The sequence below is a fragment of the Haliaeetus albicilla genome, chromosome 5 (assembly GCF_947461875.1).
Source record: "Haliaeetus albicilla chromosome 5, bHalAlb1.1, whole genome shotgun sequence".
In the NCBI taxonomy this organism is placed as follows: Eukaryota; Metazoa; Chordata; class Aves; order Accipitriformes; family Accipitridae; genus Haliaeetus; species Haliaeetus albicilla.
Genome location: NC_091487.1, coordinates 8,728,542 through 8,742,368, shown reverse-complemented (window position 1 = coordinate 8,742,368; position 13,827 = coordinate 8,728,542). Strand labels below are relative to the sequence as shown.

General features: G+C 44.0%; 1 protein-coding gene across 10 annotated transcripts in view; it reads right to left on the bottom strand.

Annotated features, from left to right (window-relative positions):
• SYNE2 (spectrin repeat containing nuclear envelope protein 2) overlaps nt 1-13,827 on the bottom strand; it is a 197,726-nt gene that overhangs the window by 26,081 nt on the left and 157,818 nt on the right. For all 10 annotated transcript variants that reach the window (XM_069783240.1, XM_069783245.1, XM_069783243.1 and 7 more), the window contains 4 exons: nt 13,010-13,135; nt 10,851-11,006; nt 7,225-7,383; nt 6,124-6,290 (listed from right to left, as the gene is read on the bottom strand). In XM_069783240.1, coding sequence (XP_069639341.1) covers nt 6,124-6,290; nt 7,225-7,383; nt 10,851-11,006; nt 13,010-13,135 — 608 coding nt within the window. The remainder of the gene's footprint in view (nt 1-6,123; nt 6,291-7,224; nt 7,384-10,850; nt 11,007-13,009; nt 13,136-13,827) is intronic.

Genomic DNA, 13,827 nt, shown 5'->3' with positions numbered 1-13,827 from the left:
GGCGGAAGGCCTCCAGTGCAAGTAGCCTGTTACACTGGAGGACAAAATAACCCCTAATCTTCATTTATGGCATCATTTGTTTGTGGAAAAACACGCTGTCATGATTTCTGTGTGTTATGACTGCCAGAGATCACGGGGTGGGAAAAATGGTGGAAGTTGGAGAACCTTGGATTAAAAGTCACTCCCCACCCAACCAACATCAGAAAAAAAAAAAAAAAAAAAGAAGTTATGATAATCCCACCAAAAATGCAAGGAATGATTTTGAAATCAAAGGTTTTTCAGTATTCAGGCAATCTTCTGCAGACCTGTATCGACTTGCCAATTGCTCACATTCAATATATCACAGGATAAAAAGTGCCTGGGAAGACACCGCTCACCATGAGAAGGCTTCAGTTATTTGCATTGGGATATCACGCCCAGTCACCTCGACAGTTTAACCTGATTATGGCCCGGGAAGGTTCAAAAACGCATTCGAAATGGTAGGTCTGAGACAGAAAACAGGGAAATAACCCTCCCAGCTTGACAGGCAGACACTGGGAATGGTGACAGCGCACAGAAGACAGGGCCCCCCCCTGCACTGCCAGCTCCCCCTGCTCCCGGCACACCTCGGCACACATTGCATAACCAAAATAAGCCCAACCATCCTGCCTGATTCGATAATGAAATCTGTCACAGCTTTTGCACCGAAGAGAAGCGTAATCCCTAAAGGACAGGGAGCCCAGAGAACACGGAAAGAAAGCAGGCACTTTGCAAGTGAGATTTCAACTGCCCAGGTATTGGGGTTTTTTTCCGCACCAAAATAATTACAAGAATGAGATTTTACAGCGATACTGCCACAAACCAGTATAATTCTGCTGAACATGGCTGTATTGTTTACCCAGGGGCCTCACTGCAGCATACTTTGCTTCCCTTGCCATGCAATACTCATCTGCAGCAATTTAAAAAAGACCTTTGAACTTGGCTGCCTGGTCGCAGTTGCGACAGGGTAGGACTGCACGCTATCAGGTGGTGCACGATGGTCTGCCCTGCCAAAGGGTAAGCAATGTGGCAGAAAATAAATAGAGAGACCAGCTGAGAGGTGGTATGAACTTACTCGCTCCCCATACCTGCCGCTGGAGCAGCTATCAGGGCAGCCCAGCCGCAGTGAGGGTGCAGGGAGGAAGGGGAAAAACAGAATGGCAGCTCACTGGAGCTCCCCAATAAAATCTCTCTGGAGCCCCTGCACAGCACAAGGTGGTATCACTGGAGAGCTTCAACTCCTTCCCATTTTACTGCAACCTGAGCAGTTTCACGCTGTTTGGGAATTTCAGCTGGGGCATGCAGGAAACCAGCTGAAAACACCTTGAATCTCCCAAGTTCGATGTGGGAAGGAAGGGACTGACTTTGATCGTGGCAGTTTAAGATTCCTGGACCCTGCAATAACGGCTGGCAGCTTGTGAACACAGGGAAAACACCTAGTTGCCAAGGATTTGCATTTAAAAGGATGAGAAGGCACATTTGGCCTTGCTATCTTCCCTGTATTTTCATGCTCACATTAAAGGTCACAGTCATTTGAACTCACTCCTGCTACATACACAAAAAATGTGCCTTTCTCCACAAGGCTGAAAACACAAACCAGACCCACCAAGTAAGAAAACACATCAGTGTGCCGACAGCCAGAGCAGCTGAGAAATGGCATCCCCCTTCCACAGCTTAGCGGCAGTGAGAAGAGCTGCAGGATGCCCAGAGGTACAGAAATGCAACGTTTGTTACTGTAGAGACCTGTCTGCAGACCCAAAACTGCTGGAGGCAGCCCCCTGATGAAGCTGGTGGCTTCAACGAAGGCTCAAGCACCATCCAAACCCTTTGCACAACCCCAGGCAGCGCAGACACCCTCCTGTGACACATGGGTGCTCCTCCAGTCAGCCAACAGCCAGTATGCAAACAGCAGCACAGAAGGTAAACGCTTCCCTGCTGGGCTGGGAAGCAAAGCATGGAGTCAGTATCAGTGGTGGATGTGCCAGGGAAGGACACCAAAGAACATGGCTATGCACAACACGGTTCCCTTGGCAATTCTTGCCAGTTAATGCATGGCCAGGGAGTGCTGCTCCGGAGCATGCCAGGGACATAAATCCCACTCCATGTCTACCACCCCCGTGCAGCCTGTGCACTCCTACTGTTTCAGGCCTTCACTTGGGTGCATGTGCAAGCATGCAGTAGTTTCTTCTGGCAGAGTGCTGCTATGAGGCTGGTGACAAGAGAACAAAAGCAAGAGATTTTCTGTGTCTGTTTTTACAGACAGCACAATGCTCCTTTTCTGCCTGTTAGTATGTTTTTGTATTCCCCCTCTAACAACAGAGACTTCAGCACGAGAAGTTCCCCTGGTAAGAGTATCTTCCGAGCTGAACAGAAATTCATTTGTTCTTTCCAGGCATGCTAATGTCTTGATGGTTACTTTATCCCATGACAATTAACATTCTGAGACTTTTCCAAGTTTGCACCAAGCCACCCTCCAGCTGCAACACATGCAGCAAAGCTTTTGTTACCACAGAAGCCGAGCACAGACATATAATGAAAGTGTTAAGTCCTGCAAGTGCAGCCATATGGCAAATCTGAGCTTGTCACCATGAACTAAGAGAATCACTTCAAGGACTAAAGAGAGAGCTCACCTAATTTGTCCATCTGTCCCAGGACGCTTATTGGTTTAAAAAGGTGAAATAAGCTATCAGGAGGAATGCTCTGTATTGATACATTGGCTCAAGACTGGCTTGGTTTCATGTTGGTATCACACAGCCATACGCTGCACTACAGAAAACATAAAATGTTATGCAGGTTGCAGGGTCAGACATGGAGACATTGGAAACCACAGAACTGAAACTGGCTATAAATCTCAATTAGACTCCTTTGTGGATACAGGTTATCTTACACTCTTTAACCAACATGATCATGAAGTGCTTGTCTACCAGAAAGATTCAGTGCCCAGAATGAACACACAGCTAGCTACATTTTCTCCTCTTACTCAGTGCATGGCTCTGTAGCCTACTTACTGTCCAAGTCTTGGCCTGCCACGAAGATATCATGAGATTTGGTCCTTACCCCTGTGATATACAGCCACTGGGGGCCAGGGAATTGGTGCAGTGGGCTGTGGCGCACCCTCAAGTACAAATAAAGGCAGCAGCTGGTTATGTATTTAACATAAAGTGCTGAAGTCGTAATACTTGTCAAAAAAAATAAAGCTTCAAGCGGTCACAGATTCGGCACCCAAAACCTCAGAAAATTTTCACTTCAATTTACTTGCCGCAGCTACTGATCTGAAAAGCCAGGAGCAAAACCACCTCCTCATTTCACAGAGGTACTGTGAAAATAAGTACCTACAAGTAGTTTTTTCAGGAGCAAGACAAGATTGCCTCCCTGCCAGGGATGAAATTAATCATTTCCCTCCAGGCAGCACTCTCCTACCTCAATTGCCTCAAACCCTCCAAGGCCTTCTGGCAGTCCTGCCCTGAAGCATCTCCTCCATCCCTTTTATCTTCCCCAAGAAATGAAGCAGTGCCCAATAAAAAGGGCTTTGTCCCAGTATTCTGCCGTGGCAGCGGTTGTGCAGTGCTCCAGTCTCTCTTCTGCTGGGCAGCACTGGGTGTACAGCCCCTGTACCATACCTTACAAGCTCCAACCTCCCTGGAGCTGACCCATCCTATCCACTAAATGAAACTGGTGACGGCAGATGTTTGAGATCCTGTGAGGATGTCTGGACTGTGATGGCTTCATGCAACAGGGCCAACAGGAATTTTGCCACCACTCTATTTTCACGCGCTCTTTCAACACAGCTTAAATGCGATTTTTCTTCTAAGTTTTCGCAAAAGCAAACTGAAAAGGAAGGAGACAGTCTATCAGCATGGGGCATCACAACCCACACTGACAGGTCATCTCACCTCCAGCCCAGAGCTCCTTGCTCTGCTCTGCTCCTTCATGAAGAGGCCCAACTTGTGGCACATCTGTGATTGGTAGAACTGCTGCCTCCTCCCCATCACCTGAGCTTAAGAGAGGCTACCCAAAAGTACAGGAGGAGCCTTCTCTTGAGTGCCCCAAAGCTTACCTGTGAGTGAGGTGGAAATTTCAGTCAACTGAAGTCTAATTTAATTCCTTCAGAATTCAAATCTCAGTGGCAAGCCACCACTATAGCAGCAACCTCAAAACAGAAAGTTGGAAGGTTGTAAACAGGACAAAATAAACTCTTAGGACCATACTCATTTTCTATTTTGAGTGTCTAGCCCGGTGGTTATTTATGACTGAGCAGCCGAGAACAGCTGAGCCGCGAGCCAGGCCCAAGCAAGGTGGTGAGGGAGGGTGAGGGAAGAGGTGTGCTACACCCATGCTGCAATATGCTGAACCTCCATTAGTATTAAGTCCAAGAGGACCAGCAGAGCCCACTGGGCTGCCTGATAACCTTGGATCACAGAGACAGCTGCTTAAAACCACATTTTGTCAGGTCCTTCCAGTTAATTACCCTGGTTCTGACCAGAAAGTTGGTAGAAATCACAAGTAGAAGCTAGTATGCTCTAGACCTTTTGGGATTAAGAACACAGGAACAATCATAGAGCACCTCACCAACTCCCCAGTGGCTGTGATATCCACTTAGATATCCAATACTGGGAGCTACGCTGATGCTCTAGGCAAATCTGCATTAACGTACTTCAAAACACCACCATACACTTGTCTGAAGGTAAAGATTTAAGACATCCCAGGTAGACAAACAAGTGCTCTGTTGTCACAGACTACTTGAATAAGACTGCTGGATCTCTTTCTAAATATCCCATCAGTTCTTTAGCATATTTTCCTAAAGATTACTAGAATGTGCCATGTTTACCTCAGTTTTAAAATAGTGCATTTTAATCTGCATTTAAAAATTGCTACAATTCAATACTAACACACGGCAGAACACAAACGATGATAAAATTGCTTTAAAAGTGGCATACTACCATGAGAAGAGAAAAAGTGCTGTTATAAAAGTGAAGCTTTCTTTCAACACCAGATCGAATACAAAGACACCTTGAGACAACCATTGCAAGACTATCTGCAAAGTGTTAGATCTTAACAAGGCAGCTTCTGCTTAATCATTCATGGCTCATGTGTCACCATTAATTCAGATCTCATTCCTGATTAAGATCCAGCACACTTAGCACTACATTGTCACAGCAGAAACACCCACCTTATCTGTCCCAAACGTTAACTGAGCAAGAGAGCTTCTGAGGGCCCAGAGAGGGGGGGTTACAGGCAAAACAAAACCTTGGGAGAGACGTTTAGACCAATACTAATTCGGTGTTAGCCTTATTATTTCTGGATTACTAATAAACTCGGGCAGGCAGTGAGACCAGCCCAGCATCCTCCTCCCAAGCTGTGGTAGAAACTCAGAGATAATACTGAAATGGGATCGTCTCAGTAAGGCTAATACTAAAATGATAATGATGTTCTTAACTCTGCCAAGTATAACAAAGATGTTTAATACTTTATCAAGGGGTTAGTGCCTAGACTATGCAGGTTTTTGTTTTAATTTCAACTGATAGTATTTTCCATTTCACCATCATGCAGAAGATCCTAAATTTAAAAAATAAACTCATGGTATGGTCTTCTGAGACTGAGTAAACAAATAGCACTAACATTAAATGAAATTTCATTCACCTCTGGATGTAAAAAAGGAACGTTATCATCATATAAATCTGACTGTCTATAGAGACAGGCCAGGAATCTATTCACAAATTCTGTGCATTCAGACATAGGGTGAAATAGATGCTTGTCTTAAAACAGGAGGCTCTCCTAAAGAACCCGAATGAACTACCATACTGCCTTAAAATTAAGTTGCAATTCAACACATGCAACAGAGAAATCACTTTGACTCTTCCTTTTCCATAGCTCCCATTATTAAAATTATATTTTATATGAATTCTTACACCCTGCCCTCTACCATTAGATAAATTAAGACATTTGGTGTCATAATACAGCAACAAGTCATTAACTTCAGTTTAATTTGACTCTCAATAATAAATTTCGACAGAACTGAAAAGTCATGTCAGTCTGTTTCTAACTGTCAAGGACACTAGCCTCTGACTTTTATCTCATATAAAACATTGAAAATCATTTTCTTACCGTGCTCCAATGACATCGAAGAGATGCTGCCAGCGATCATTGATTTTGTTGAGTTTATCATCTATTTCTGCAACTCGGCTCTTGTTGCTAGCCTTGATTAGCTGATCGCCCATTTGTTTCAAGTGAAGCTTATTTTCACTGAACAGGTTTATTTCTTCCATGCAATCCTGATAAATATACACAAACATTGCTTAATTCCTGAACAAAACAAAACAACAAAACCAAAACAAAACTATCTGTTTCTTTTCCCACACGTGTGATGTGAAGTCAGGTTTGGCTTGTGATGGCTGAGGTTTCTACATTAGCATGTAGAACTCTCTCACTTAAAACAAAAACCTCAATGGAAAAGCACTCTCACTATGAAGCCACTATGAAAAAATAAGCAGCTTAAAGTCTTGCAAGTGCCAGGAGTAAGTACTCCTAAAAATAGCAGTTTAATGTTCTAATTTTGTCTCTGCTTTCCTGATTTACGTAATTTTTCAATCAAGCTACATCAAAAGAACCCAAATTCAAGTCTAGAATGGCTTTATTTTGCTGGTATTCTTATCCAGAGGAGATCTGGGATTAGATATTGAGACCTTTAAGCCACGGGGAGGAACACTGCAACAGAATAATGGTCCTGTTTAAAATCAAGCTAATACGGAAGTATTAGAAAGCACTAACTGCACTGACTACCAAGGTGAAGGGCCAGAATTAGGTTTTATTTTTGGTTGTGGTAACTTCTTGTTCACCTGGCATAAGACCTACCCCGTCCTTCAATCTTTTCTTTGCCCTCTGACTGCTGGGAAAGCTCTGAGCAGTGCTGTACGTGCATGTATGCCCAACAACCCAGACCCCCACCACTGCAACTCACATACATCACACTCCATGCCTAAATGCAGTCAGATGGCATTTCTGTTTTGCATTATGCTCCAAGTCTGAACATCAAGAAGAAGATAAGAGCTGAGGCTAGAAAAGCTCATCTTCTCACAAAAGCCTGTACGTGCTGGTGCTGGTTTTGTATCACGTATCACTTCTGAGAGGCAAGGAAGAATTGAGGAGTGGTGTCTCTATAATGAGCTATCAAGACTGCAATTGAAGAAAAGTGCCGTTACTACTTACCTTCTGCAATTTGTCTATCATGTCTTCAATGCTAACATCTGCAGTCTGCAACACTTTGCTTTCCATTTGTACCAGCCAGGAGCACAGCTCCTTATTCTTTTCATTGAACACAATCCACGCATTGAGCCTGTCCTCGATCTCCTGTTTATGCAGAGATACCTATGGATAAGCACACACATTAACTGCTGGCAACATCATTCTTAGGACGGAAACCAGCAATTATGAGCCTTCTATTTTCTAATGTGCATTTGATCATATTCCATTTTGCAGAAGCAGTTATCAAGTATCTCTAGCTTTCTTTACAAAGCCAGCAAGTAGACTGCTATTACATCTCATTTTGGATAGCAGGGCCAAAAGTTGACTTGCAAAGACCAGATTCTCTCACTCAGAAGAATTAAACTGAGTGACAGTTTTATAAATAATGAGCTTATGTAACAATTTAACTGTTACTCTGTGGAAACCTGAAAATGCCAAACAAAAAAGGAATACAAAATATATAATTACTAAATACTGTTTAGTACTGTCTCATATATAACACAAGAGAAATAATACCTAGGTTAAGTTCTTATTTTTCTGCAACTGTAAGAGAAACTTTGCAACTACTGACTGCAATTATTTTATCTCTATAAAAACCTTCCTCTTTTCTCTCCATTTGCTCACCAGTTCTTGGAGGACTTCCAAAAAAAACCCAACATCAAGAATCTATGCTTTTTATTGAAAACTATGGATTTTTTTCCCTCAAAATTACATTTGCCAGGATGGATAAACAAATTGTCTAGACAGAAATTAAGGTCTGATTCTGCCTGAACCAGCAAAGCTATTATCACTGCTCCAACATCTCAGAAAGAAGCAGGGTCACTCTTCTACTAGCTAATAATGCTGATTTCTAGCCTAGGGGTCTTAAATATATATTTGTATTCATTTATCTACTTTGATAGATTCCTGTACTAAGATAGATGGGACAAAGGAAGTGAAAAATTGTACAATTCTACTAAAAGAGAACAAGACAAACAACTAGCCCTTCATCCTCACCAATAAACTTTGTAAAGACTGAGCATAATATTTTGCTTGCCTTGGCTGTGAATCACTACCATAAATATCACCCCACGGCTGGAAACATTCCCTCTTCGTATCTCATATGCACCTTACACAGCATATGACTCCTCGAAATTCCATTACTGATTCTCCTAGACTAATCTCTAAAACTATTTTGTACCTCAGAGTGAAGTTTAAGTGTGTAGTGTGGAAGCAAGACCAGCTCCACGTAACACCAGGATCAAAATAGGAGGCACCATGTGATCTCCCACTACATTGCTTTTATGGGGAGGTGAAAGTGATTTTTAAATCTTTCATTCTGATTTAAGCAAAGAGATGAGGCCAAAAGCACTGCCTTGGGACACAGGGAAACAATCCCCAAAGTTCTCAATGGGAAGAAGTCTCCTGGAGACCCCAGGGACCTCAGAAAGTCTCCCTAAGAGGGCCTCTGCTCTGGGATGCTCCTTCGTACCCTCGGCCTCAGACGTATGAAGGGTAAATCCCTCATCCTTCTGCTGCCACTTGCAGCATCTCCCATGTGTGGAGACGAGTTAATTTGGTCAGTGGAAGAAGAGACTATGCGTGTCAGCAAAACCGCTGTTAAATCCTGAAATGATCCTGACTCCATTTTTGCCTGCTAAGCATGGGGAAAGGCAGGATTTTAAGAGCAGGAAGCACCTTTTAGCTGGCTAAGCAGCACAGATTGGGGGTAAACCAGGCATAAGCCAAAAAATCCCAGACGAGCTTCTAGGAACACGAGCCCTTCAAGCCATTGCTTTGAGAAGTCTCTCCTCAGACCCGCTGCCCCGGTACCAGCTCCATTTTGCATCCACAGCATGATGCAGGAGCAATCTGAGCATTCCCGAGAGGCTAAAAGAATATCAAGGCGCAGGCCCAACCCATACGCCAGTGTTCAATAGGACAGGATACTCGCCGATACGAATAGTTAAATCTTTGACCTACATGTGCCTTGCAAGGGCAGCTATGTAAACGCTAATCCCTTGAGTGCATCTGCTCACTAAGTGTGTTTGTGTCCCTGCTCAGTCCGGCGCAGGCATCTGGCTGCTCCGCTCCCGCGGCCCTGACAGCTGCAGCCGCGTCTCGCTCTTAAAGGCCTTCACCTCTCTGCATTTATACTGCAGATCTTTCTTCACACAATACGTCTTGACTCCTCGTAATTTGTTAGCCCAAACAAAGCAGTCGTGCTAGCAGCAGAACCGATGGAGTCTGCTTTCCTACCCTCGTGTCCAGCGCTGAGCATCAGTGCAGGCTCTCCAGAGGGTCATTAGGGCTGTGTAAACATTTCAGTATGTCTCTCTGCTCCAGCACTGAATAGATTCCTCCCACTACAGGTTTTTTTGTGCTTAACACAGCCACATTAATATCACCCCTTTCTTCTCTCCAAGACAGACTGAACTAAACGTTGTTCCCACAGGAAATTAAAATGAAAATTTTGAATAAAATCTGAAATTACTACAGGAAATTACTACTTGGATAGACTGTAGTGGGGTACATACAAAAGATAGTTTAATTTTCAGGGCTGTTCACCACAGTAGAAACAGCAGGCATCAGCAGTTCACCAAAAAAGGAAAAACAACGAAGTTATTTATAAACTAGACGGTTGTCCAGTTTAAGGCAAAGATACTAAACTCTTCTTTCTTGTTGCAATGCAAAAAATAAACCCCAATAACTATTTCATCACACCAAAGTTTGTGAAATAAGCATAGCTATTCATTACTCTGGCAATATTTCCACCAAGATTGCTTTACTTTTGCCCGAGTTAGACACAAAATACTAACTTGCTTCACTACGTCTTTACAAACTGTAAAATAAAGGCTATCGACTTGTGAGTAAAGAGAGGCAAGAGTTGCTTGCTGGCACGTAGAGCCATCCAGAGTAACTTAAGACCCCGAAGCATTTTACTTCTTCCAATCCTGTTAACGGGGCAAAGTAAACACACATTCAAACTGCATAATAACCTAATGAATCAAGTTCATGTGACTTTGCTGGTAAATGTTCCCCAGCAGTTTTACATGCAGCACTAAATTAAGTGTAATACAGCAACAAGCCACAAAGAATGCAAATGTTTCACAGTATTTTACTGCTACAGAAAAGACAAGTCAGTTGTTAATGTGTTTAAACCCAAGGAGTCGGTATTTAAACAGATCGAAGTTTTCTTTATCAACTCTCCTGGCGCTTTTCTTCTTAACATCAGATTGCAAAGCCTTCCCCCTTCCTTTCCCTGCCCCATGCCCTCAGGCAATTCCTGTGTCTATCCCTCTTCCCGCCCCGCCCCCCCAACCTTCGGCAGCCCAGAACAAAGCCACCTATTTCAGTAAACAGCTGCATTTGAGCTCTCTGTAATTCAGGCACTCGCTAGTTACAAAGGGTTTGCAAAAGAAAAATAAATCTCTCAGCGGTCTGTGTCCAGGAAACAAAGTGCAAACTTCGGCCCCGGTCAGCTGCACTAGGAGAAGCCCCATCCCCACCCAAGACTGGAAAAGTGAGCCGACCCCGAGAACCTGCTCCCCTTTTCTGCCAGGTCCTACGAATATTCCGCTATAAAACCCCAGAGGAGGCAGAAGACTTACTCGCAAGCAGAGCTCTTCCCACTGCCGGTGCAAATGGTCCACCTGCTCCTTGAGCACCATCATGTCCTCGGTGAGGATGCAGTGAGCCAGCTCCACCTTCATGGCCCGCAGCTCCTTCATGTCGTGGGCCCAGTCCGCCAGCGACTGCTCCAGCTCCTGCATGGAAAGGCACCCAGCACAAGCCTTGGCACTAAGCTCCTCTGGTTTCCAAACCTGCTCGTTAATCCCCTGCCTGGCCTGTGGGGGAGGAGGGGAGGGGAATGTGCAGCCGCTTGTGCAGCGCTCTCCGGCCGGGCTGGATGGGGTCCGCGGGTGCTTGGCTCGGGTCCTGACTGGGAGCCCACTGGAGCCCAGGGCAGAGCCGCTGCTGATTCACTGGTGCGGCAGCCGCCCCCGATGCATCCAAAAGTGTCGAAACGCTGCCTAAGCCCTTGCAGCTCCCCATGCTGCAGGGCAGCGTTCGGGGTTTCACAGCCGGGAAGGAACATGCCCAATTCTTTGGGGTTTCTTTTTTTTTTTTCCTTATTACTATTTTGGCCAAGTTGCTTTCCACCTGCATTTGTTCCAATTTCAGGTTATTTATTTAAACGCTAAAAAAATAAAATTAGTCTCCTCTAATAAATGATTTCACAGGCACTTCATCAGATTTGTCAGATGTGGAGCTTTTAAACTGCTCATTCACAGAAACACTCTCTTCTGCTTTGTTCCCCCGACTTCACTTTCCCCTTATAACAAGGTTATGCGTTTTCCTTATCGGTGTTAAAATTGTCACCTAAAAAGCAGACAGACCACTGCATGCAGCTGGGAAACATGATACTCCACACACGAAGTACTAGGTCCCATTTTGCAAGGCGGTTGCTGGGAAGAGTCACTGGCTCCTCTAACAAAAACCACTCTTACAGAGGATCCAATTTGTCTCATTTTAAAGGGAAAAATTGTGAGTGTTGGTATCAGGAAAAGTATGCTGGGTCCAAGCCCTACGAACATTTTCACAGGTCTTTTGATCCAGTCACCTAAATCATAAAAAATAAAAAAAATTTTAAAAAAATCGTATCTGCTTCAACACTGGAGGAAAAAACCCAAACAAACCTGAGACTAAAGTTTACCTGAGCTCACAACAAATTACTGCCTACAGATGCGCACACATGCATTTATGTATTTTTAAAAGGGTCACATCCCTGCATTAATGGAGCTAACAATGGAATTTCATGGGACTTTGCTAGCCTCGTACAAGGTCCAGGCCTGAGAGAAAAAACAGCTTTATCCCATAGAAGACTGAAATGCAGGGCGAGGAAAGACGGTCCCTTCTCCCCCATGCCATTTTGGTCCTTTATTTTATTATACCGTGGCACCCAAGAGCAGCAACTGCACTGGCACTGTCTGACCCTGACGCCTCTGCGGCTGAATTTCTCTTACTGGAGTAAGAGGCAGAAGCCGTGTGCTGCCACCTCACTAATAATTCAGGCCTACAGCAAGACTGCTGCCGTGGGAAAGGCAGCCAGCACTCACAAAGAAGATTTCAGACAGCTGATAATGAGTTCAAAGCCTTGGCTCGTTAATAAGCTTATTTGTTCCCACTACATAGGTCAACAATTCACTTCATAAAAGGATGATGAAAGACTGACCAGTCCAGACAAAATGTCTCCTATCCCTTGGAAATGCTTTCCTTGCCGTTTAATTTTCATGGTGCACTATGGCCTGCAAGGGCTTTTGCCACTCCCTTACTCTTAATTTTCCTTCTCTTTAATTATTCTCAGATCCCGCAGGTGTGCACGGTGCTTTGTAGACTTATGAGATCTCTTGCCTGAGGAGCTCCCTGTCCAAAATGGATTGGAAAACAAAAAGGGAGATTCAGCCATTAGGATAGCAGCCAATTGAGCTGAGACCAGGGAGTTTTTCCCTTTTGTTTGAGGAACTGCTTATTTTATAAATTCAGACTGTGGAACGGGAGCAGAAGCAGGAAAAAAAATCCAAACACTACTACTCTTCTTGTAATCTTCTTGGTCAGCTGGACTTTGCAGATTGGCAGCAATCAGGATGGTATAAAGGAGAGAAATCCAGTGTCACTGAAGAGCAGGTAAGAGGCAAAACTGATTTTACAGGGATCAGGTGTTGTGCAAAGACTACATCTATTTAAATACAATATGGCTGTTCAATACCTTAATGTGTTCCTTGGCTTTGTAGAGCTCTTCATGTTCAAGTGGAAGGGGATCTTTTACTTTCTCCTTCAGCTCTCCCAGCCTGCTTTCCAGTTCCTTGGTTTGCTTTTCACAGCAGTCCCAACTCTGCTCAAGGAGGCCCAAAGAAGTTATAAAAGGTTAAGACACTTTATCATGACATATTGTACCATATGGATATGTTACAAAATAGCCTCTTCAACCCACTGAAATTAATAATTATGTGCTCTGGTTATTTGGATTTTCTTTTTGATACATTTTACCACCCACAAGAATTTGGTGCATGGATTTACAGAAGAACTTGCACCCTTTCTTGTATTTAAGGTTTGTCTTACAGAGCATTTCTGCTAATTTTGTTTTGTCCAACCTGAGAGGCTTTTAGCATAGTTTTTGGGCTGGGGATCATATCGATGATGGTATTCAATTTTAAGACATAGGTATGTGCTGTCTAGCCATGAAAGCAAATTTATTGCTCTAAGGAGATAAATATGACCTGCCCTTCCGTTTAGAGGTGCAACAGGAGGAGCAACAAGTCATGCTAACTCCCTCTAAGCTAAATTTTAGCTCAGGCTTCACAGCCCAAAGCAGGAGAGAGCTCCAGGCCATGGGGAGCATGAGAATAATCAGAGCGGGAACATCCATTGTAGCAACAAATGGATGCCAACACCATTTTCCTTTGGAGAATCAGGGGACGATAGTTTTAGCTTCCCACAAGCCCTGATGGCACGTGACAGGCACTTCCCTCAGAGCCTCTCTGCAGCAAGCAGCAGCTCACTATTTGCCTTGTTGCTACAAAGCTC